Genomic DNA, 24,039 nt, shown 5'->3' with positions numbered 1-24,039 from the left:
AAGATTAAAAGACCACGACAAAGTCACTTACAGTAATAGGTTCATAAATACAGCCACTGTCCTCACAAATGCATGGTAACACAGCATAACAAGGTTACTCAAATATCTTCTTTACATATTTCCCTATCACCAGAAATTAAGAATTCCACAAAAATAACATTAGGCCTTTTCTGTCGAGACCCTGAAAATCACCACTCATCTTATCTGAGATGCCTAACCAGCGCCTCAGCCCGATAGCTTCAATATGATGTTCAGAAGAAGCAGCTCTACCCAGTGCTTAATTGAACACGATGAGTCACTGCTGTAGCTCTATCGAGCTAACTGCATTGAAGTTCAACAAAACACTAAGTGATCAAAGATTAATAAAGTAGCCGTTATCTTCTTTAAACAGAAAAACAGACAAAAACCCAACAGGATCATTACACATGCTATTAGAAATCAGTGTTTGCTTTGAGGGCAAGAGATAGACTAGGAAAAAAAAGGCTTTAGTTTAAACTGTGTTTTACTTCATTTTTAGTATTTTCCATGTTGCTGAACAGAAGCCATTGATAATTGTGACTTCAATTATTTTAATCTTTAAAGGCAAATTACACGACTTACCCCAGTGGAGACATGCTTTTAAACAAAATACGAAGGTAACTCAAATAAAAATGGACACAAATTGAATAAAGTTGGTCTTATTCTTAATACAATTAAGAAAGAATGATTTCCATCATCATAAAAATCAAACTAAGCAATTTAGCAACAGAAATATGAAGAATAAAATATTCTATATCTATTGCATATACAAAAATATCTTCATTAAAGTCTCAGTGGATTTAAATAGCTAAAGTCAGTGCATTCTCAGCTTCAGGTCCTAAGATGTATGTGCAAAAAAACCCAAAAACCATTATAGCTAAGGTCAAACATCAGTGGAAAAGGGCTAAAAGTGATAAATCTGTGGCATTAACTACTGCACTCCTTTTAATAGAATCCAGCATAAACTCAAAACAGCCTTGCGCTCAGCCTGAAACATTTATCTGAGACAAAAATGTCTTCTTGACAAAAAGCAGATCCCCTTTAATAAAAGTAAGGCAGACAGTATTATGCTCTGAGGGAATCCTGTTGCTATATTTTATTTTTATTTACATTATTTTTTAAATTTTTTATATATATATATATATATAAATAAAGTGAAGTATATAATGAGAGTTCGACTACTGAATTAACTTTTGTGAAAATTGTACGTTGTTGTAAGTAAAAGTACTGGGATTTATCACCAATGGAATTGCGTATGCCGTTAAAGTTTTACTATTGAAAACCCTTTATTCTTTAAACCTTTTGTTTTACCATAAAATTTCACTATGATTCTTGCTACTTGATAAGCATCTTTATTTGGTTCAATTGTTATCAACTCCTTACCAAATGGAAATGAACTTATGGAACTGCAGCAGTCTGACCTTTTTTTTTTATGAAGAATTCCTCTTTAATGCAATAAAAAGTTAATAGGGAACAGGAAAAAAAAACCACCAGTCACGTTTTAAAACATAAAAAGACCAACATGTTATCTACCTTATAATTTTTCAAAGTTAACATTAAAAAATTTTCTTCGAATATTTTCATGTGTTTTGAATGATCAATGAGTAACACAATGATATACCATTAATCACATCACTCTATCAAAAACATTAAGAATCAGCTAAATGTTAGATGTTTAACAGATTTATATTCAGTCACAAAACTGCCGGCTTTTGAAAAAGGTCATTATTTCAGACTAAATGTGGGTGGCCTAGTTGATGAATTAATTAAGAATAAAGAATCAAAGGTCAAAAGAAAATAATTTTTCTATAAAACTCAAACCACTAAAGGTTTCTGTATTTATTTCCAATTAGGGAAAAAAGAAGACATCTGTAAAGGTTCGTTTTTATCAATTTAAACTAATTAACAGATCCAAATAAATAGCCACTGCAGTTAACTGAAAAGTTTGGTAAAGCTTCATTAAAAGGAAGTTTAAATAAGCACAGGTACCGTGGTAACATATTTTGGTTGACCACAAAGTTACTTAGGATTCTTGATAATTATTTTTATTCAGTTTTTAAATAAAATCTAAATAATCTAATAATTCAACATTTCTACACTTTTCTTTTAATGACACTACAGTTAAAAACTTTCTCAAAATACCTCTGTTTTTAAAAGAAGGAACTGGCATATAAACAACTGCCACATGCGAGATTTCACTAATATGTCTATATTCATAAGATTTACTAAAAATATTTTCCTCAGAGTTTTACAACATTATATCTCTCTGTGGTTAAATTCAAAGATTTCTTCAATGTACAAATGTGTGTATATGTCTGTATAAAGCTAATAATGTTTCAAATTAAGCAATATTATGTTAATATATTTCATAAAATGCACTGAGTGCTATCTTGCATTCATTACACTGGCTGCCTATAAAAGGGTACATTGAATTTTAAAATGAGAGAGAGTAATGCCAGTTTAAATTCTAACACTTCTGGTCTACCTATGTTCAATACATACTCCTTAACCCTAATTTTTGCAAGTAAATCTGCATATCACACCCATACATCCCCCACAATTTAGGGTTTATACTGTCATATCCAAAGTCAACAATCATACGTTCTGCTGTTGTAGGCCCCATGATATGGAACGAGTTCCCCAGTGACACCTATTTCATTTCATCCTTTACCTACTTCTTTCCCTTTCAAAAGTATTTGCAGGAGAACCACTGCTGGCCATTTATATTTCTTACTTTCCTTTCCTATGCTTTTCGTTCCACTTTTTAAACTGGACCCTCGTTTGTTTTTAAATATCTACCTCTTAAAGAGGTCATTTCATTATTTTTATTATACTGTAATTGTTTTCATTCCATTACATAATATAATGCCCCGAGTTCTTTGTCAGAGGTCGGGTTAGTGCTACGTGGATAAATAGGGTGATTTTGAAATTCACAAAGGGCACTTAGTTGCCCAGCTGAAAATCATTGGCAGTTGGGCACCTGACTCTCCTCCATGTCTCTGAAACTTGCCTCCAGAGCTGCTATTATTTCTGACTCCTTTAAGAGAGACACACACACCTCACAATGCACATGTCCCTGGATGAAAGGGCTTTTCTAAAGTGTCTGGAAAGGGTTAACTCAATCCAGAATACAAACTTCTCTGGAATCAAGAATTCCCAGTGGTTTCCCATGCGATTTAGGAAGACCCAAGCTACCGCTGAGCATATCCATTTCAATTCAAGAGAGATGTAAACAGCCCAAACCACAAAGCCTCATCCTTCCCTTTCCACCTGGGAGGAGTCAGGGATTCTACCCATTGGTGCCTCATATCTATTTTGTCTATTTGAGTCTGGATCTGGATACTATATCCTATCACTGCCCGCTTAATTACTGCCAGGAGCTGTGCCTTGAAAGCGAAGATAAAAATACACAAGGGACTTGACCTGTAACTATAGAACAATTATTTCATCTGAGCATGGGCCTAACCTTAGACCAAGGGTCGGCAACCTGCAGCACATGTGCCAAAGGCAGCACGTGAGCTGATTTTGAGTGGCACTCTGCTGCCAGCCGGGGTCCCGGCTGCCGGCCCCACTCAGCCCGCTGCCTGCCTGAATAAATGGAACTCCAGGCCAGCAGTAGGCTGAGCGGGGCTGGCCACTGGGATCCCGCCCGGCAGGGGCCAGTCGACGGAACCCCACACCGGCAGTGGGCTGGGCTCAGCTCACTGCTGGTCTGGGGTTCAGTCTGTTGCCCATGCTGCCGGTTTGGGGTTCCCTCCATCGGCCCCTGTAACTGTAAAATGTATTACTGGCACGTGAAATCATTTACTTACTGTAATTTAAGAAGACTTGGCACATCACTTCTCAAAGGTTGCCGACCCCTGCCTTAGACCCTGTGAGTAACCCACATTAACCATCCAGCTCAACCACTCTCCATCCCACCTGGGTGAACCCAGAAGAGGTTGGAGGAATGGGGCAGGTGTGAAGGTGGGTAAAACACACTAAACACAAGCCAATTTGCCATGACGGGGTCAATTCCTTCCAGACACTAAATACAATGAGCAAGGATCAACCCAGCTCAGGTAGTCATACAGGCAGCAATTGATTAACCATGAGCCTACCTTTAAGAATACAGTGCAGTTGTAGCCATGTCAGTCCTAGGATAGGAGAGACTCAAGATGGGTGAGGCAACATCTTTTATTGCACCAACTTCTGTTGGTGAGAGACAAAAGCTTTTGAGCTACACAGAGCTCTTCTTCAGATCTCTCTGACCAAAAGAAGTTGGTCCAATAAAAGACATTACCTCACCCACCTAGTCTCTCGAATACCTTTAAGCACGTGAGCAGCCCTATTTCCTTCAGTGAGACTACTCACACATTTAAAGTCAGGCTTCTGCTTAAGTGCCCTGCTAAACTGGAGCCCGAATCAATTATGCTATGAAAACTATCCATGTCTGTCGAGGTAGTACAAACGGATCCTACATCATCTAAGCAGTAACTTGTCACCTCCTGTGGATGTACCTGGTCTCATCAGCATGAGAGAGCAGGAGCGTTCCCAGTCTCCTACCGACTCTTATTTCCACTCTTCTGCACTACAACTAGTTAATTCATCCAGCCAGCAGAATTTGAATCTGCCATGTTCAAGCCAGGATCTGTGCACAAAACTTGTTGATTCAACTCAGTGCTGGAGGAAACAGAGTAGGAGGGTAGCATCTGGCAATGACTCAGAAGGGACACAATTGCAAATTATACACCTCATACAGGAAAGTACCCTACAGAGGCAGTGTTGTACTATAACCAACTTTTTCTAGGCCACATAAAAAATTAAAACTCTCTCTCAGGTTTTTGTTTATCAAGCTTCTTCACTGATAGACTTAGACCTTTCTGAAGTTATAAAAAGGCCTTTTGTGGCCAAAAAACCCCAACAACATAAACGAAAGTTATTTTCCCTTATTAGAAAAACCCATGCAGAAAATTCTGAGACCCAGCTCCACAATGAACGTAATTATGAACCCCAATACTGTTTACATATCCCAGGTGACAAAAATACAAACGTTAAAAAGTTATTTCTGAATTCAAATGATCTAAGAATAGTGTCTACCTCAAAGCCTGTTACTTCAGGGGTTTCGGACAAAATACAATTGTTTCACCACAAATAATGGCTTATTTTTGATACTGTACTGTTAGATGGGCAAAGCAACTGTTATCATTTTTACAACTACTTTTCCACAGTGTCCTTTAGGTTTGACTATTTCCGACCACTGGTAAGGTCAGAGGACAAGTTCATAAAAACCTCTAAATCAACAACAAGACTTCAAAACCTAAGATAAATCATTTTATTTCTAAGCCTATGCAGAATAGTCAATGCACAGACAAGAACATCAGATATAATGACTGCATTAAACAAGGCTTCATGAGAAATTTATGAAGCAAAATTTTTCTTTTTTTCTGGTTTTCTAAGAAAAGGCAACAGAAATTTTTCCAGGAAACAAAAATGAATCCCAAAGGCCAGCAGCCTTATTTTACTAACATAATCTTGTAAAATCAAATAAAATCGTGTTGTTTTCTATTTTCTGCTGGTTTTGTATTATTTTGGTTTTAAGAGAGAAGGGACTTCAATATAAAATCACTGGCAACACTATATGGATTTGATTATCTTTAAATTAATTCTTGGAAACATTAAAATATCAGACAGCATCTTATAAACTTGGGAAGGAAAATATTTTATTTTATCATCAGTCAGGAAACATACATAACATGACTGATTTTAAAAAAAATATCTTACCAAGGTAACAAAACTGTACACACAGTGCAACCTAAGCATTAGTGTGGGCCTTTGAGGGGCTGGGAGAAATAGGAAGGAATCAGGGTGGGGAGTTGTTCTTTTTGTTTTTTATTCAGCAAATGTTGACAAATAGATTATGGAAAAACTCAATTTGCAGAACCGCCATAAATAATTAAACCAGTTGAAGTCTTGCATGAGTAGAGACTCCAGGATCAGGCTCTTAAAAAATAAATGATTCGTTGAAGTAAATCAATAAGAAACCTACAACACCTTTATTTTATAAAGAAACTTAATTAAAACATTAGTTTCCATTTTAGATGGTTGACATATGGGTATTTTAAACAGATAATCTTATGTGGTACAATTGTGTTGTATAAATTAACTATGTTGTCAGAAAAAAATATTAAATGGCAGACTCAGACTCACTTAAACTTATGCTTTGAAGAGTTGAGTAATTTCAGACTTTCTATCCAAGTTCTCCATTTGCTTAGCTAACCATGGTCTCCCAATTATTACTATTTTACACCATATCAAACAATTCACCATATTTCTAGACCACAGTCAAAATTTCCTGCTATGTATTAATAAATGTAATCAGACCATAGCCACATAAAACAGGTCAGCATAAATCAGCGTCAATTCTGAGCAAGTGTTAGAGGGACAAAAAGTGACACTTCACACTTGATGTTGTCAAAATGTCATGTAAATGCGCATTACAGGCTATATACATGCTGGCTTAAATTCATTCCCAAATAGCACTTCCTATGTCATAAGAATGTGCATCTGTAAATTTGCTTGACCTGATAAAAATCATGGTTGTAGTTTTCATTTGGAAATATAAAAGCACATAATGAATTTTTAATGCTAAAGTCTTGTGACACTTAAGGCACTTCTAATACTCTTTTTTGTTTCTTTGCAAGTTGTATTACCTGCCCTTCTCCAACTGTCTCGGTATCAATAACAGTGATGATCCCAGGCACCAGAGGACTTCGACGAGTATTGCTATGAACTAAAATCTCTTCTTCAGTTGCTCCTGAAGGCAATGTCCCTGTCAGCTGTGTAACCACTTTCCCAACCATTGTAAGTCCAGTCTTTATCGTCTATAAAAAGAAAGAGAACCAATAAATACAGTTTTAGGGCTGTTTTTCAGATCTACATTGAAATTTCTCTCACAGCACAATGAATGTGGTGACTAGATTGCTCATCACCATACATCAAGAAACACACAAAACAAATTAAATGGGTTTTTATAACTGACATACTAATTGTGTGAGACACTACATGTAATAATATTCTATTTAAAAGGCTTAGAAAGCCACCAACAGAGTTTGATCTATCTTGTGAACTGGTTTTCTTTGGAAAATAAAATGTAATTTCACATATTTTATTCGGGGCTTCAAAAACATTGATAAAAGAAAGAGACGTATTCACTGTAATGTCTTTAGACATTATGTTAATTTTTTTCTTTTTAAAACTAACATTTTTATTTGTTTGTTCCTGCAGGTACTGAGCAAAAGCCACCACAGTTGAAAGCATTACAATACACTGATATTATAATAAAAGGGGACAAGTGCACAGAACCCATTGAAAGAAGTGCAGTGTGAGTACACAGATCACATTTCTATTGCCATGTGACCTTTCTCCTCTATGATGATGAACTACAGAAATATACAAGGCTTGTCCTTCATTTCATTTGATACGCCACCTCAGACATGGTAACAGGGATCAAATGTAAGTTGTAGCTGCAGTGAGAGGAATAAAGGCATTACACATTCACTGCATAAGAATGGCCATACTGGGTCAGACCAAAGGTCCATCTAGCCCATTACCCTGTCTTTGAACAGTGGCCAATGCCAGGTGCCTCAGAGGGAATGAACAGAATGGGTAAACAAAGTGATCCATCTCGTCGCCCATTCCCACTACGTAGAGAAATACTTACTTTGGACCAAATCGTGCTTGACTTACTCATATGTTAATAGTCCCACTGAAGGCAATGGTATCCAGATGAGTAAGACAGGAAGGATGTGGCCCTTTATGGATATAAAAGGGATAGACATTTATTTCTCAAGAATTCACCTTTTGGAGTTCTAATATTGTTTGAATATAAGACCCAAAACCAGTAACATTAAAGGCTACGTCTTCAAAGTAGTGGGAAGGAGGACTTCCAGCAGATCACACAAATCCTACTACCAGTAATGGGACTTATTGTTCATGCTTCCCAGGCATTACTTTGAAATTTTATCCCTGGCATTGGGTTTTATACTTTACTAATTTTTTTCTACTGGTGGTGGTGGAATAGGACAATTTGGGAGAGATCGGTTAAAAAAAACTACAACTCTGTAACGTTTTTCCTGGTACCAAGGACCGCCTCTGATAAATAAATATAATAGGAGTTTAAGAACAGAATGACATTGCGACAAATAAATTCTTAACTAAAATGACAAGCAAAGCTGCCTGCTAAATTGAAAAGGAAAAAAAGATAAAGATCAAAAACTGAAACCAAGAATAAGCCACAAATCAATTGTAACTGCTTTGTTTAGTGCTAAAAACTCAAACTGCAGTGATTAGAAAACACATTAGTGTTCATCAATTAGCAGCCAAACGTTTGCTTTAATAATTCATAGGAAAAGACTTACATAAAGTCTGGTAGTGTGTTGTCAGGAAAGCCTCTGAAGGACCAACAGAATTAGGCGCCACACTGTATTGATGGCAATTTCTAGCCAGGAAGCCTGATTAACCTCTGAGATGCCTCTGTTGATGTACTTACCCCATTAATGCTAATGGAGATACTACCACTTAAAACTGAGCCATGCCTTTATCAACGGAATACCTTTTGGTTTTAAAGTGTTTAGTAATATATCCTGCTATTTGCTTCTTATCTTGATCTTTTCATACTCACATCAATGAATAAGAAAGAACAAACTTTAACAGCTAATGTTTCATCTAGAAGATTAAAAATAATATACAACAAAACAAATAATGGTATCTGAAGAGAAAGACCTAAAAGTTAATACCACAATACCGTGTTACAACACACAGGCCTTCAGAAAAAACTGACCAATACTGATGTGACATACATGTGTAATTAAGAGCATACACTAATGCAGTGGTATTTCATGCAGCCAGAAAATGTAAGCATTACAGACTCAGTAAAATACATAGGAAGATTATGTGGCAAGAACAGGTTAGAATGAGCCTCTTAAGAAAGTAACTGCAATATTATATCTAGTTAGATTATATAGTGACAAGCACACTATTTAAGTTTCTTTGAAAAACATAGCATGCTTATCTAACAAGTTGAACTACTGTCATATGTTATGCCAGACTGTAACTGCAAGCCGTCTGAAAAATAATAGGTGTACAAAGATTTGGCCCAGTCCATTAGTACATAAATATCAGTGCAAAACCATTACGTTACTTATTCCCTTGTGCTATGTGTATATTTGCAAAAACTTCCCTCGTAATCTTTAACCTTTCCCATGCCATATCAGCTGTCCTCCCTATCCATTAGCGCTAATGGCCTTGCTCTCACATAAGCTGTTAGTACTCATTAAGAAGTTATCAGGTATCAAGAGAAAACAGATGCAGTTTTTGCTAAATCACTTTACCACCTTGGGATTAAGAGACACCAAAAAAGAATCAACTAAAGCAGTTATTAGGTGACAAGAAAACTTGGTTTATAATATGATGTTAGATGTTAGGCAGACCATCAAAAGAGGTTTTAAGTTTAAATAAATGTATGAGTTTTCACTTTTCAGCTTTCTTCATTATTGATGGGAATTCTTAGTGAGTGAACACATGATGTTTTCCTAAAAATGAAATCCATTTTTTCAATGTTTTCTTGTAAACAACTTGCACTACATTTAAATGCAAAATCTCAAAACTTTGCATAGTGCAATTAGACACTTAAAAAAACCTGCTCTTCATTCAAATATGAACAGTAATTTTAATTTTAAAAAAACCTATGTACTCATCCACTGTTGAATCTAAAAAAAGACCACACCTTTAATTAGCTGAGAAAATTAAAATGTATCATCCAATGACAGTTGAGCTGTTTAGTTTTAACAAGGTCTTATGTCCTTTTAATGATAAAATTATGTATTGTTCTTTCTCACAAAGGGAATAAAAAGTTAACATAAAAATGTAAATGTTTCCAAATTAAGACTCTGGAAGGAGAAGCTGGAATATTTGAAAGAACCAAAGATTCTACTGATACGCAAATACCTTGGTAATCAATAATTAAACTGAAAATATGGTTTGAACAACATAACAGTTCCTTTAATTCAAACAATTTTAGATCCAAATTTGAACCAAACTTTTGATGAAGTTCTGAAATGAAATTCTTGACTTTCCCTTCTCCAGACATGATGAGAACCATATGTGCTGAAATAGCAGCAAAATGGTTTCACGAGATATAGAGAGGAAGGGAATTTACTGGCTATCCTTAAGAAAGGTATGGAAGGGTTGCCTGCCATGCCACCCCAAGACTGAATTAGGAGAGAGAAGGCATACCTGGACACCTCTTTAAGAGACTAGAGAATGAGCTGGTCTGGCTGATCACCTTCTCAACACATAGTTGTTAGCAAAAAGCGGGGTCTCTCTCCAGGTAGATGAAGAAGCCAAAGGAGGGGAAGGGGATGGAACAGTGTGTTGTCCCCCTCCCTCCCCCCTCCAAAAGCATGAATACTGCAGATAAGCAACTTCACATCTGGATGATTATCTAAACCAAACCCCTGGAAGTTCACCAATCACTAAAACTACTCAATAATAATGAGCTTCATTCCTGGAAGATGCTACATGCCTTCAGTCCCATTTCACTGACTTTACCGGCAGTGGAGAAATCCATGGGACCTGAAGCACACCATGCAAAGCAATTTTCATCTTTGTGAACAATAATAACTTCCCTGATACACTCTATTAAAATTATCAACATTTTAAAATGTGATCATTTTCTGTTTCCACGGCATTTACGTTCAGTGCTGAAATTATCACTACTGTGATATGCCTTAGAACACACACAGACAGTCAAACAAATGGGAAGAAATGAAAATAAGAAATAAGAAAATAAGATCAAAGAGGCAAAATGACCCATGGAAAAGTTAGCAACAGCAGAGAGGAGAGTTTTTGTCAGATGCATGAAGTGGGAATAGTGAAAACTATTCTGGCTGTTCAAAACAAAATCCTTCTAGACATCTAAAATAAAGATCATCAAATAATAAATCCATGATATTGTGAGTTTCTCCAATATAGCTGGGATAAAAAGAGAGATTAGCACCAAGAGTCAACATCTCCTAATGTGATGGTGGTTTTGAACTTAGCATTAAATGTTAACAGGGGTAGCTCTAGCACTGCCAGATAAAGGGATTGAGGATAACTCTTGAAATTGTTGATTATGCAAGAGGCCTACTTCATATGATAAACTCATGGGAACCACATTAGGGAGAAAAAAAGCTGTTAGCTACCAAGGCATTTTTCAAGTTAACCCATCAAATGTCATCATAGTAAATATCTTCTACAGCTACCGAGTGTTTCCTCTGAGGATCTCCAAGTGGGAGCTCTCAGATGAGGTTCTATCACTATTACTCCTTACCAAACTTCATCTTCCCTCTCTGTGTAAAGGTTCCTCCACGTCCCTCAGTAAGAGATTGGAATCAAGACCCACAAAAGGCTGAATTCCAAGGTCATTTGAGAAAAAAGAACTTTTATGGGACCGCTCTGAATTCAAAAGGGACAGAGTAGGGAATAAAAAAGGACATCCACTTTAAAAGAAGCTAACTCCTCCATTGATCAAAGGGATGGATCCTAGACCATTTCATGCAGATAAGATATAATCACAGTTGAGGCCTGTAAAGGAAGATTTACTTAAACAAGCAATAGGGTGAGGTAATGGGAAGGGCAAAGGGCAACAGATATTTGGAGTGTATATTTGCCTCTGAGGTAAGTCAGTGTTTCAATTACCAGGAAGTGGAATTTCGCTTACTGTTACGCAGTTTGATTAAATCGGTCAAAACAAAGTTATTAACTTTGTTCCATGCTTCAGACTTGCTAACAGACACAAAAGTTACAAAATTTGTTAGCAAAAAGCACAAACATAATTAAGACACCAATCCGGCAAATACTTACACATGTGCACTCACTTAAGTAGTCCCATTGCCTTCACTTGGACTATTAACATGAGTAAAGTTCTGCATGTGCATAAATGTTTGCAAAATTGGGGCATAAATTTGTATCAGGTTTGTACTAATCAATTAGACCTTGGTCAACTAACAATAAAATAGCCTCCTGACTATCAAAATTTCAGGCTGAAAATATTTACACTGTCCATTGATTGGACATGGAAACAAGGAAACACGGAAATCATATGGTTAAACAAGGAGGCTACAGCGTTATTAACAGCCTACAGCTAACTGGTATATATCACCCAACACTACCCTACATGTTTGTTCACTGATCTGAACTGGCACCTTGAGGTCCTACCTTGAAAGTGAGTGTGAACCCATGCTCTCTCTATACAGACTCTGGCCAGTCAAGGAACCCTGACTGGATACCAGAGTCTCAACCTTCTCCTCTCTTTCTTGGCAGAGGTAGGATAGAGGAGAAGAGCTACCAGTAGCAGCAGACATAGAGGTGCACTCCTGTCATTATGGCACATGAATGCCAAGGACTAGTGTCCAAGCAGCCCATTTAATTTTAGAGTCTTCAGCTGGACCCTTTCTAGCCTCGACTGCACTGGACTCCCCAAAAACAAACCTCCTGGATGCCAAGTGGAATGTGAAAAAAAATCCACATAACTATGTGCCAGTTTCCCAATACAGCAAAGATGCACCTTCCTGACCCCAAAACTGAGAATCAGCCCAGGCCCTGGCACTCTCAGAAATCCAGCATATTAGTGAAAGGCACGACAAACAGGGCTACTCAACCCAGGATGCACCTTTTTTTTTTTTTTTATCATCCCCTTCAAAAACTTCAGCAACAGAAAGAGCCAAGACCCCGCTTGCACTGCCCAATGGCAGCTGCCGTGGATGGGATGAGCCCCAGAGCCTGGACCCAGACACTGCATGTGATCCTGTCTCCCCATACAAAAAGGAAGGGGGCAGAAGTGGGAAGCAGCAGCCCCCATCTACTAGAGGCAAAGAGGTAGGGGTAGAGCAGGGAGGATGATGAACACTGTCTCAAATCCCCTTGGTCAAAATCTCCCTCCCTCCCCAGAAGGTTGTATCCACTGTTACCAGTCCCAACCAAACTCCACCCCGGCTTGCAATGTATTAATGTCTCATTTAAATATATGCTTTCCCCACCACTTATACTGTACACAAGAGGCCCTGAGTCTCCCCTGCCCCTATTTACACAATGGGATCACAACTAACGAAGAACCCCAACAACTGACAAGAGAATCATGGCATTTGGATGTAACTGTAGATTTTCAATCTACCCTACTACCAATTCAGAATTCCTTCCCCAAATATTAGCGGTTCGTAGCATGCGTTAGTGCATATTATCTAATGGCTTTCTATCTTTTCCCAGCTCTGATTATTACCTTGCTGTTATATAGGGTCTCACATATTTTTCTTTCCTGGGACTATACAAATATTTTCCCTGTTTACTGCACCATCATTATTTTCAAGTTTGTATGTATTTGGCTCATATGTATTGGGTGAAATTCTCCACCCTGTATGATGCAGGAGGTCAGACTAGATCATCGTAACGGTCCCTACTGGCCTTAAAAACTATTAATCTATGGTCTTGTCTAGGGACCCTTTCGTGCTTTCTGACAGACACTCTCTGGCTGGATTTTTCAGTCCTTGTAACAACACAAAACAAAAAATTAGCCTTTGATCTGCAGGGACTATAGAATGTGCGCTACTCAGTTGTACAGAGTTTAAACAACATTGTGGCCTGCTCTTTCCAATGGCATATCGGGCCAGACTCTTGCTTACATGAAGGCCACTTTATGCTGCTTTGGTAGTATAAAGTGACCCTCATGTAAACAAGAATCCAGCCTATTTGAGCACAGTTATAGCAAATGCTACTGAACTAGTTAGCTAAGCCCATTTGCCCTTTTTAAAAAAAAATGCTAATGCTGATGAGACAGAAAGTATTTTTTTCAACTTTTTCCACTGAGTGTGAAGGTACTCAAAGCAGATATTACAGATTTAAAATAGTATCTTCAGGAGGAGGAAGATCCAAATTTCCTCTCAGCAATGTAAAAACCTGTGATTTTTCTCCTCCTCCTCCAACCACAACACAGTTGAGTTCTAAAGCCATCTTGATGGAATACATTCATTCTTTTATTTGCTTTTATATGAAACAGCATGACCTTTGCTTCTCTTTGTGGGTTCTTTAAACTGTTGTTTTGTTCAGCGCAGTTGTGCTTTCTATTCCATGCTGTCATTTAGATTCTCTTTGTAATCCCTATGATTAGAACTGTTTTGTTGTGTATTTCACAAATCACAAGGCTTGTGGTTATGAGAAAAGCTTGTAATCAGCATGAACTTCGCCAGCCAACACTGAAACTCACTTTTTTGTGTGTGAACAAGAACTGACTTTTCCAAATGTGAGAGGTAAAATCTCCAGGAAAAAAATGCATGCTCTTTTGGCTTGCCTAAGATTTTTCCATGAAAACTCAGAAGCTTCCAAACACACAGAGGAACGCTGTTCCGACTAAGCAAACCATAGGCACTGGTATCTAAATGTAAACATTATTATTAACACTCAGAGGCTTTTTTGAAGGTTATAATAACTGGAGCTGGGTGAATAACTGATTTTTTGGTTCGGTGACTGAACTCAAAAAATCTGAAAAATAATTTGGTTTGCATCAACCTGAAACAACAGTTTTTTAGGTTTTAATTGCCAGTGAAAAACAAAAACAAAAAAAAATCATTTCAGGTCTAACAAAACGTTTCCTTTAACTTGAAATGTTTAGTTTTCAGGGGGAGGAGTGGGGCTTGGGGTTTTCTACTAATTTTAATTTTGAAAATGTTGAAATGAAACATTTCTATGTTTTTAGAATTTCTTCCCCTATTTTTTCCAGCCAAAACTATTTGCCAAATCATACCAGCGAATAAACTATTTGCCGAAATTCAGCCAGCTCTAGTAAAGTAAGTTTATAATTAATTAGCTCTTCTATCCCTCAAGTACAATTTTATCACCCTTGAAATACAGTAAAAAGATAGTATTTAAGCAAATATATCCGCAAAGCACCAGGCACTGCTGTGTTTATAAACCGAGTATCAACATGCTAAGAGATCAGTCCTGCTTGAGTAGATTTAACTGAGAATGCTCACATGAGCAAGAGCTGGTAGCGTGACTAAAGGTGTGAAATATAAAAGGTCCAATCCTGAACGGCACTGAGTGCCTACTGAGAGGCGTGGAACAATGGCTGCTCAGAAATGTGCAGGATCTGGCCCCTATAGTTGGTTTTAATATTATTAAAGCAATTCCAGCACCTTTCTGAGTTCTTTTCTATTTTGTGAATTAGAAGGGGGTGGGGGGGAAATCTTAATACAGTTCAGCAAGGGAATCTGATCATCACTGCACACGAAAACGTCTTCCAGTGGTTGCGGATGTACTCACTTTGGCAGCACTAATGACTGTGGCAGTGTAAGACTGAATGTTGTCTCCACAGGCTCCACCACGGGACTGATGGCACCGGATCAGCTGCGAGGAGAAAGACAGCCAGCAAGTCACTATTATTAAACTATACAACCCCGTAACCCATTAGCATAGCTCTTATTTATCATGTACAGTGGCGTGTTTTTTCATACAAATAGCAAAAAGCCCTACTGAGACACTTAACCCCTTTTTATAATCTTCTGGGTGCCACCCAGACTGTTGCATGCTCAGCTTTGGTTTTCAATTACAAGATGAGTAGTTCCTAAGAATTCATAAACTTTGAAATGGTGGGATTTTGGGTCTGGCAGCATTACCGCAAATAAATTTAAATAAACATAATCAACGGCTTTAGCAATGTCTATGTAACTTTAAATATTTGACATCCTATGAATTTGGATGTGGCTTTCCCCTCTACTCCATTCTTTTTTTTATTATTATTATACAGACTCCAGCAAGGAGAAAAATGACAAAAGAAAAAATATTGCTACATGTACATTTTAAATTCTTTGGGCTTTGTAGAGATTTAATATGTCTGCAATTGCATTGCTTCTAGACTGCTTTTCTTTTATTATTAATATACCAAAACAGGACACCTTTAGCCCCTATCAAACAATTAATGAAGACTGCCAGTTAAATAAAATGGCAAATGAGTCACTGATATTAATTGCTGCTGCATAGAAAATGTTGACTTCCTAGTTGCTCCCTTCTATCATTTTTGTTGAAAGAAAGAGGAGAAAGGGATAAAAATCATCCTAAACTATATCTTCTCCTGAAAATGCCTCTTTGTAATTCTATTAAAATGGGTAAAAAAGTAAAAATTAAACTGAAAAAGGGAAATAGTCAATGTATTCGAGGGAAACATCAGTGGCTGAAGTTGCCTTTTGACCTATTTGTTTTCATAATTTGTTTAAATTTGCTGCTGAAGCATTTGCAAAACTTACAGATCAGTCTGTAAATTGAACAACACTGTAGCTGACCGATGGGTGTGGTGTTTCATCAAGAGGCAGACCTAAATTTGAACAGAGGTATAACAGCAGGCAAATTAATAAAAGCTGCCTCTCTGATAGTCCTTGGCTCAGTTCTTACAAGCAGTTATTCCTGTCACAGGAATGTAACCAAGGGTGAACATGAAAAAGGTAAGTGCTTCCATTTTAAAATACAAACCACACTCTGGTAACTGAACGTGAAGTTTTCAAACACATCTTGTTTTAAATTTGCAGTGAACTTTTAGGACTACACTGGGTAAAAAGAGTGCTAATTACTTTCCTTGGCATCTAATTTTTCTCTCTTTGACTCTGAAAATAATCACAACTAATTCAATATTTTATGTTCTCAAAGACAGCTGTGGTCTAACGGATTGAGCCCGGAGGCAGGCAGCCAGAAATTTTTGAGTTCTAATCCCCAGTCTACCCACTCACTCGCTGTGTGGTCTTAGGCAAATCCTTGGACCACTTTGTGACTCAGTTTCCCCTAATGGTTAAACAGGCATACATCTGTCTCACAGGGGTGTTGAGAGTTATTGTTTAAAGAGCTGAACATGATTTTTAAGGTGTTAATTGCCAGTCAAGCTATATGATGCAACCATACATTGAAACTCTCCTTTTTCTGCCAGTACTATTCTTGTATATCCAGGCCCTGTAAGCTCACACAGTTGAACAAGGTACAGTACATAGAGCAGAGGGATGATATAACTGCATACAAAACACAGCTGGTAGGTCTGACTTTTGGCCTACCATCATTTGTCAACGTCCTTTTAAAGATTGTAGCCTTTTTTTATTTTTATTTTTTAACAAGTCTGTTCCTGTGGTTTAGATAAAATCATTCTGGCTTCTCTATTACAGAAAATATTTAAAATTTAAGCCATTCCTTACCTTGTTTTCTGCATAAGCAAGCCAACGACTCCCAAGAGCAATGGGATTCATGTTTGGCCCCGGACAAGGATAGCAGCCTGAAAATTTTCAAAAGGCAGCACTGAGAAATATCTTAATGACTTCTTACAAAGAATTTTACTTATTGCCAAGAAAACAAAAAGTCTAAACAAAGAGCCTTCAATTGCTAATATCACTCAGCAAATGCTTACATTTTTGTAGCTGAAGATAAGATTGTGGAAAGATGAGCCATGTTATTAACAGTTAGTTAATTAATGGTAAATGCAAATTTTTCCTTATGTTTGAGTTTCTTACTTTTTAAAAAAGTCATTTTGGAAGGCTGAGAATGGAGAATAGATTTTACAACTTTAAGAAATCCATCACTCAAAACTGCATGGGATATTAACTTTACATTTAAGTTATTGGGATTTTTAGTACTTTGAAAAGTGGATTTCTCCACATCATGGTATAAATATATAGAATTATTTGGTTCTGTGAACCAAGTAATTTTATATATTTACACCACGATTAAGTTCATTTAACTGAATGCCTGCTGGTGATCAATAACTACAATGAGGTCAACATCATTTTAGGTGTCTGTGGGTGGGTTTTGTTTGTTTTTAATAGAAGTATTTGTGTTTACAGGTCATCTCTCACAAAGACTTATGTGGGTACTTAACTTTACCCACTCTGAGTGAAATCCTCACCCCATTAAAATCAATGGCAGAACACCCATTGACATCAACTTGCAATTTCACCCTGCAAGCAGTTCCATTAAGTCATTGGCACTACTCACAATGTATTAAATTAATCCCATATGTAAGTATTCATGAAAGAGCGAGCTTTAACAGCATTGACCAGAATCATGAACAGCATAGAAGAGGTAGTATGCAAGCTTCCCTTGCCCAGGTTTGTTAACACATTTTAGTTTTGGCTTGCAACATCTCTTCTATCCCAGTACTGAGTCTTTTTTAAGCAGACTGCCTATCACGACAAACTGCGTGCTTGTTTTGTGGTGTGTTTACAAAACTGTGCTTTCTTCCTGCCAAACTGTTCGTTCCTTATCACCTTCATTGACTCAAGTTCGGCATCAGAACTCCAGTTAGCTTCATACTAAAAACTTTCCATCGCTCATAGCATCAAAGCTATATAGGGCTCAGAGGGACGCGAGAGGTCATCTAGTCCAGACCCTGCACTGAGGCAGGATCAAATATACTTAGACCACATTTGGTCCTACCTGTTATTCACAGTCTCTGTTATCAAGGAAAATAGGTGCACTTGCAAATACACAAAGTCTTAAAATTTTAATATAAATATGCATAAGGCTAGGATTCAAAGTTAAAAACAACACAGCACAGAAAATAACAGTACTGAAAAGCAGCTAAAGTTAAAGATACCCTTGAATATTTGAAAAGGCGAGGGTTAAATATATATATTTTTTTAAGTTGCCAATGTTTAAAATTAACTTAAACTAGATGGGATGCTAAATGTAACTAACAGAAAGAGCCAAAAGTTAACAAAACTATAGAAAATTCTAGTGTTAGTTATAAACAAAAGTGGGATTAAAATAAAAAATATTATAAAGACAGGTTTTAGAACAATTTGACAGAAGAAAGAGTAAAACCTAAATAAAAAGCATAAAGGGGAAAAAATCTGGAACTAAAGGCTGAGTTCTTACAATTGCAATCTGACCAGTTTGCGGAATACTGTGTCCTGGGTCATTTTAGATTGTAAGGTCTTCGGGGCAGGGAACTCATACTACTATGAAGTCCAATCATATCCCAGCTGGGACCTGTAGGTACTACAACACCATAAATAATATGTAACATTTTTGCATACTATTTAGGGCTCCAATCCTGCAAACATCTATGCCTGTGCAGTTCCTAACCCCAATGCATTGTGCTACTAACATCAATGGGATTTCACACAGATATAAGTAATTCAACTGCAAGTATTTGCAGAATTTGGGCTGATGCGTGATCTGATTCTGAGTCACCAAATGTGAAAGGCTAGTGCAATAAGGTCCTGAATCAGTAAAGTACCTTTAACCATGTGAATAGCCCTATTTGCTGGATTGAGGCCGATACTATCTAATACAGCATCTAAATGTTGGCATGGCTGGCTAAGGGAAAATTATTCATGTTAACTATCTTGGGGGGAGATGTACAAAATATGAAAACTACAAATAATTTTATCAAGAAATATCATAGGCAGTGTATAAAGCCTGGATCCTATCAAAGGATTAACCAACCATATTCTCCTCAATTATCTTCCTGAAGATCTTTCATACTATATCAATTTAGAGTATTTCTCGCTTATTGGTTGACCAAGATAAAAGGTAAACAAAACAATGCATTTAAAATGTTTAGCTATGCCTCTGTCATTTACTGGAGTTTTGATTAATCCAAATCATAAAGGGTAGACTGGGATCAGTTAACCAGCATTTTAGAATAGTACACACCTTTAGCAACAAAAGGGAATGGAAGGACTTGCAGAACATAGTGTGTTACAGTACAGTGGAGAAGTGACATACAAAGAGAAAGCTAAATATAGCTACACTTCTATTTCACCCATTTATTTCATGGGTCAAATTCTTGTATACTGATCAGTTAACTACAGTAAGAACAAGAAAATCTATTCCTCGTCTAAGGTTGACGGGGACTACAGATAAGAATGATCCTAGTACACCATTCTCTCTCATACTAGCTGTAGACCTTTATCATTTGATTCCTGAACAGCCACTTGGCCAGCATTTTTAGTGAGGACAAAGGCAACACGTTTTCCTATGGCATTATTTTCTACACTGTGCAGTGTTGAAAGAGATTTAATACAATTTATTAGCAAACACCAATTAAACTTATTTTAATATATCATTATTATATACAAAACACTAGATTTTAAAATCTCTCTTACATACATACATATGTATGTATTTATGAGAGACTCAAATATGTATTTGAAGATATTTCTTTCTGGAAACATGTCCAAGTGGATATTATACTCGTGATGCTGCATGTGTTAAATCACGCCCAATATCTATTTTTCGGAGTAGAGGTGGGAGTACTATAAAATTCAAAAAATCGTAATAAGCCATTTCAAAGGTCATGAAGCCACGGTAACAGAAATAGCAGCAATTCATCCCACTAAACCCATCTCAAGCCAGGAAAGCAAAACCAAGCGAGCATTTTGTAAGATGCCTTTTCACCTTCTTGATCTCAGGAAGGAAAATGAAAGCAGGGAGTAAGATGCCACAATTGTTATTGCACTCTGAAAGTGCATCCAATGTGGGCAGCCAGAGCCTCTTAAGGAAAGAAAGCAAAAATCCTTCTTAAGGTTGTAAATACAAATGTGTTCTTCCGATGACATTATTGCTGTAAACCAGTAAGGACTTAATGCTGACCTCAGCTTCAGCTTGCACAACTGCTATCTGGTTCAGTAAAAACATGCAGGTCCTTTGAACTCCTCCCCCACCTCCACCCTCCGTACATCAGATATCCACAAAAAGATGTAAAGTGTTAAAATTTGTCTCAGACATCTTTGTTTTGTAATCAGACACCTGTGCTTCCCAAGCCCCACAAGTACTCTGGGGTAGATACCAAAGAACAAACTGATCGTAATCTGATAATGGAACTTTAACGGATAGAGAAAAACGCCTAAACCTGGCAAAAAATAAGCAATTTAAAGACAAGTTCTCTTTTGGGGGGAAAAAAAGCTGTCACTGATCATTTGAATGAACTGAAGACAGCAAGGAAACATAAAAAGCTTCATTCCTTCGGTTGAAATGAGTTTATACAGAAAATTAAGAATATCTCTAGTAGCAGGTGTTTTTATTAACTGCATCATTATGTTACAGGCAGTACACTATAGATTTGCTCAACTTAATACAAATCTACTTGCAAATTAGTTCCAATAATGACCTCCGCTGAAGTCAGCAATTCAACTCAGTACTAAACTCTCTTCTCTCAATTAAGAAAAAAAATGTGTAAAAAAAAGAAAGCAATACTCTTCACTTTTCTTTGTGACTCTGTGTTTTGGAATCTTCCTGCCCCATAAGAATAAACAAAGGGTTATATTTTATGGGAAGAAAAGCAAATTGTTTTTCTGCTATCCAAAAAAACACTTACAGCTGGAGTCAGCAGAACATCATCTACTCGGCAAATGTAAAGACAAACAGCGTGACCTGTCAGGCTTTGCTATCCAATCATTATAAGCATGACTCTCTTAAAGATTAACTTCTACTTCTACTAAACTTCAAAACAACCAAAGAAAAATCCATTCTAAGCAATAACGACAGCAGTTCTTTCATGTTTACAATGAAAATGAACATAATGAGAAAGCAGTGCGAACTGTCAAGAAGACCAAAGTTTCCAAGTCTCAATGAAGGTATCGAGAGGTCATCCAAGAGACGATCACTAAGGGAAAGCCCTTCCAATAGTACAGCAAATCGTATAAGTACTTAGCAACACTACGTTTGATAAGAGGCTTTACTGGAGAGTGTAACCATCCCCCCTCTCTCCCCAGTATCAAAGGTGAGCACATAGTAGAGGCTAATTTAAATATTTATAAAATACACAATTACTCTCTCTGTTTAAATTAATACACACAGAAAATAAATGAGTTTGCAGTTTGCAGTTAAGGCAAAAGACTGGAACTGAGATTTTAAAACTCTCATTTTAGGAGAAGGGCTCTATTCTCAGCTGTGCTGCAGATTTCCTATACTAACTTGGGCAAATCACCTAATCTCTCTGTGCCTCATTCTTCCCATCAGCAAAATGGGAATAATACTAACCTATCTCACAATGGTAAGAAAGGCCAAATTCATTAATGCTCAGAAAGGTCTTCAGCAAAAAGGGCTATGCACATGCAAAGCTGTTTTTTTATTACTGAACTGCCTTATTTTAAAATATACGTTCAAAATAAGCACACAGTTTGTAATCATTTAGTTCAAAGCTGGTTTTAGTCTTCTTAGTGTTACACTGAATTTGTACAGTTGATTTTACTGGAAATGGAATGATCTCAGCCATAGTACAAGAATGCTGATTAAACCAACACAGTTCTGTAAGCCTCTAAGCAATTATGAAATCCCTGCACATTGAGTGATGAGAAGGAAAGGGATATGAGTTGTATTATTTCTCAACAGCCCTGTGCTATGCAAAACCTTGAACTCTTATAGGACTACTAGCATTCAGAGTCTCATATTCATATACGCACAATACTTGTGGTCACCTCTTCTTCTCATGATGGCAACCCACAAACTCCCACTCCAGTGCCCTGCTGTTTTCTGCTCCTGAAGAAAGCTAAGCTCCTCCATTCCCAGAAAGAACTTTCCCCTTTACTTAAATGTATTTTAAAAGCTCCTTTTCTAGTTTCAGTAACCGTAGCATGAATAGAGGGAGGGTGGTCAGAGGAGAAAGAGCAAAATCCACCTCTTCACCCATTCAGCTTTTAAACAATCAGTGAGTGGGGAAACAGGGCCATTCTGAAGTAAGTCATATAGAACATAACAAGAATTAAACCAATCGGGCTTTCCAGACTTATTCTTAAAGCTTGAATCATCCTATAAAATGTGCAGCAGCAGTTAAAGCTAACTGCATGGCAGGTAGCATTTGGAAAGGAATAGATAAAAAGACAGAAAATATCATCATGGCACACTCCACATCTTGAATACTGTGTGCAGTTCTAGTTCCCCATCTGAAGAGAGAGAGATCAGAATCGGTAAAAATACAAAGAGCGACAAAAATGACTAGCGGTGTGGAACAGCTTCCATATCAGGAGAGATTAAAGAGACTGGGGCTTTACAGCTTAGAAGAAAAGATGGCTAAGGGCGGATATGATAGAGGTCTATAAAATGTGGTCTATAAGAAGTGCAAGAGATTGGACTAGATGATCTATTGAGGTCCCCTCCAGTCCTAAATTTCTATTATTCTAAAATCATAAATGCTGTGGAAAAAGTGAATAGGACTCTTCCATAATAGGTAGTAGGAAAAGGGAAAGAGGGAGAAGGAGTGTCTCCCTCACCAACACAAGTTGGTCCAAAAAAAGATATTACCTCACCCACCCTACCTCTTGAAATCAACAAGCGTTAGGAGCCTAGCTCCTTTTGAGCATGCATATCTTGGTAACAAGAGGAACAACACTGCATTGAAAAATTCTTACACGTATTTGGCGGGGCAATATTCCAATGCCAATTTTTCCTCACGGTCAAGGGCTTATTGTAATTAAGCCTGTAATACCTTATTTTGTTTCCTCTTCAGGAACTTCCTACTCATACCAAACTCTTACCAAAATCACTGAGCCAAGAGTGCTGAATAGAGCTCTAGCACAGCAGTCTTTGGATTTAAACAAAAATTGGAACACAAGTTTAATTGTCTTTAGAAGATCGGACATTTCTAATGGCTACAACCACTTATTTTTAGTTAGCACTTTTTATAAAAAACAAATGGCACTTTGACAATTAATTATGGCTCCATGTACAGAGAAAGAGTATGTGCCCTTCTCTCTCCTTTCCACAGGCAATGTAAGTGGATATGCTGTTAAAACTGTTTCAGATTTATGTGCAACAGAATAAAACTTTAAGAGAAAAAGAACGGAATTGTCCACGTCAACATCATAGTTTTCCTTCAAACTGAGCCCACAGGGTTATCTCAAGACACTCTGGGTATGTTCTGTCTTTTATAGTATACTCTAGGGACTCCATATCTACATCCATTTTATAGTCTCTAAAAATGTCTGGTAATGACATCTATCAGTCTTTGTCTTTTGTCTCCATCATCTAGCC

At 37.2% G+C, this 24,039-nt stretch overlaps 1 protein-coding gene across 10 annotated transcripts in view; it reads right to left on the bottom strand.

Moving 5' to 3' along the window:
* The window catches only part of BCAS3 (BCAS3 microtubule associated cell migration factor), a 490,501-nt gene that overhangs the window by 369,249 nt on the left and 97,213 nt on the right, over nt 1–24,039 (bottom strand). For 9 of the 10 annotated variants that reach the window (XM_050929311.1, XM_050929313.1, XM_050929312.1 and 6 more), the window contains 3 exons: nt 17,265–17,341; nt 15,355–15,438; nt 6,711–6,881 (listed from right to left, as the gene is read on the bottom strand). In XM_050929311.1, the coding sequence (XP_050785268.1) occupies nt 6,711–6,881; nt 15,355–15,438; nt 17,265–17,341 (332 nt within the window). The remainder of the gene's footprint in view (nt 1–6,710; nt 6,882–15,354; nt 15,439–17,264; nt 17,342–24,039) is intronic. The other variant, XM_050929317.1, reaches the window with a different exon arrangement.

Source organism: Gopherus flavomarginatus, chromosome 19 (assembly GCF_025201925.1).
Source record: "Gopherus flavomarginatus isolate rGopFla2 chromosome 19, rGopFla2.mat.asm, whole genome shotgun sequence".
NCBI lineage: Eukaryota > Metazoa > Chordata > Testudines > Testudinidae > Gopherus > Gopherus flavomarginatus.
Note: the sequence above shows the minus strand (reverse complement) of the source record. Positions and strands in the feature narration are given on the sequence as shown.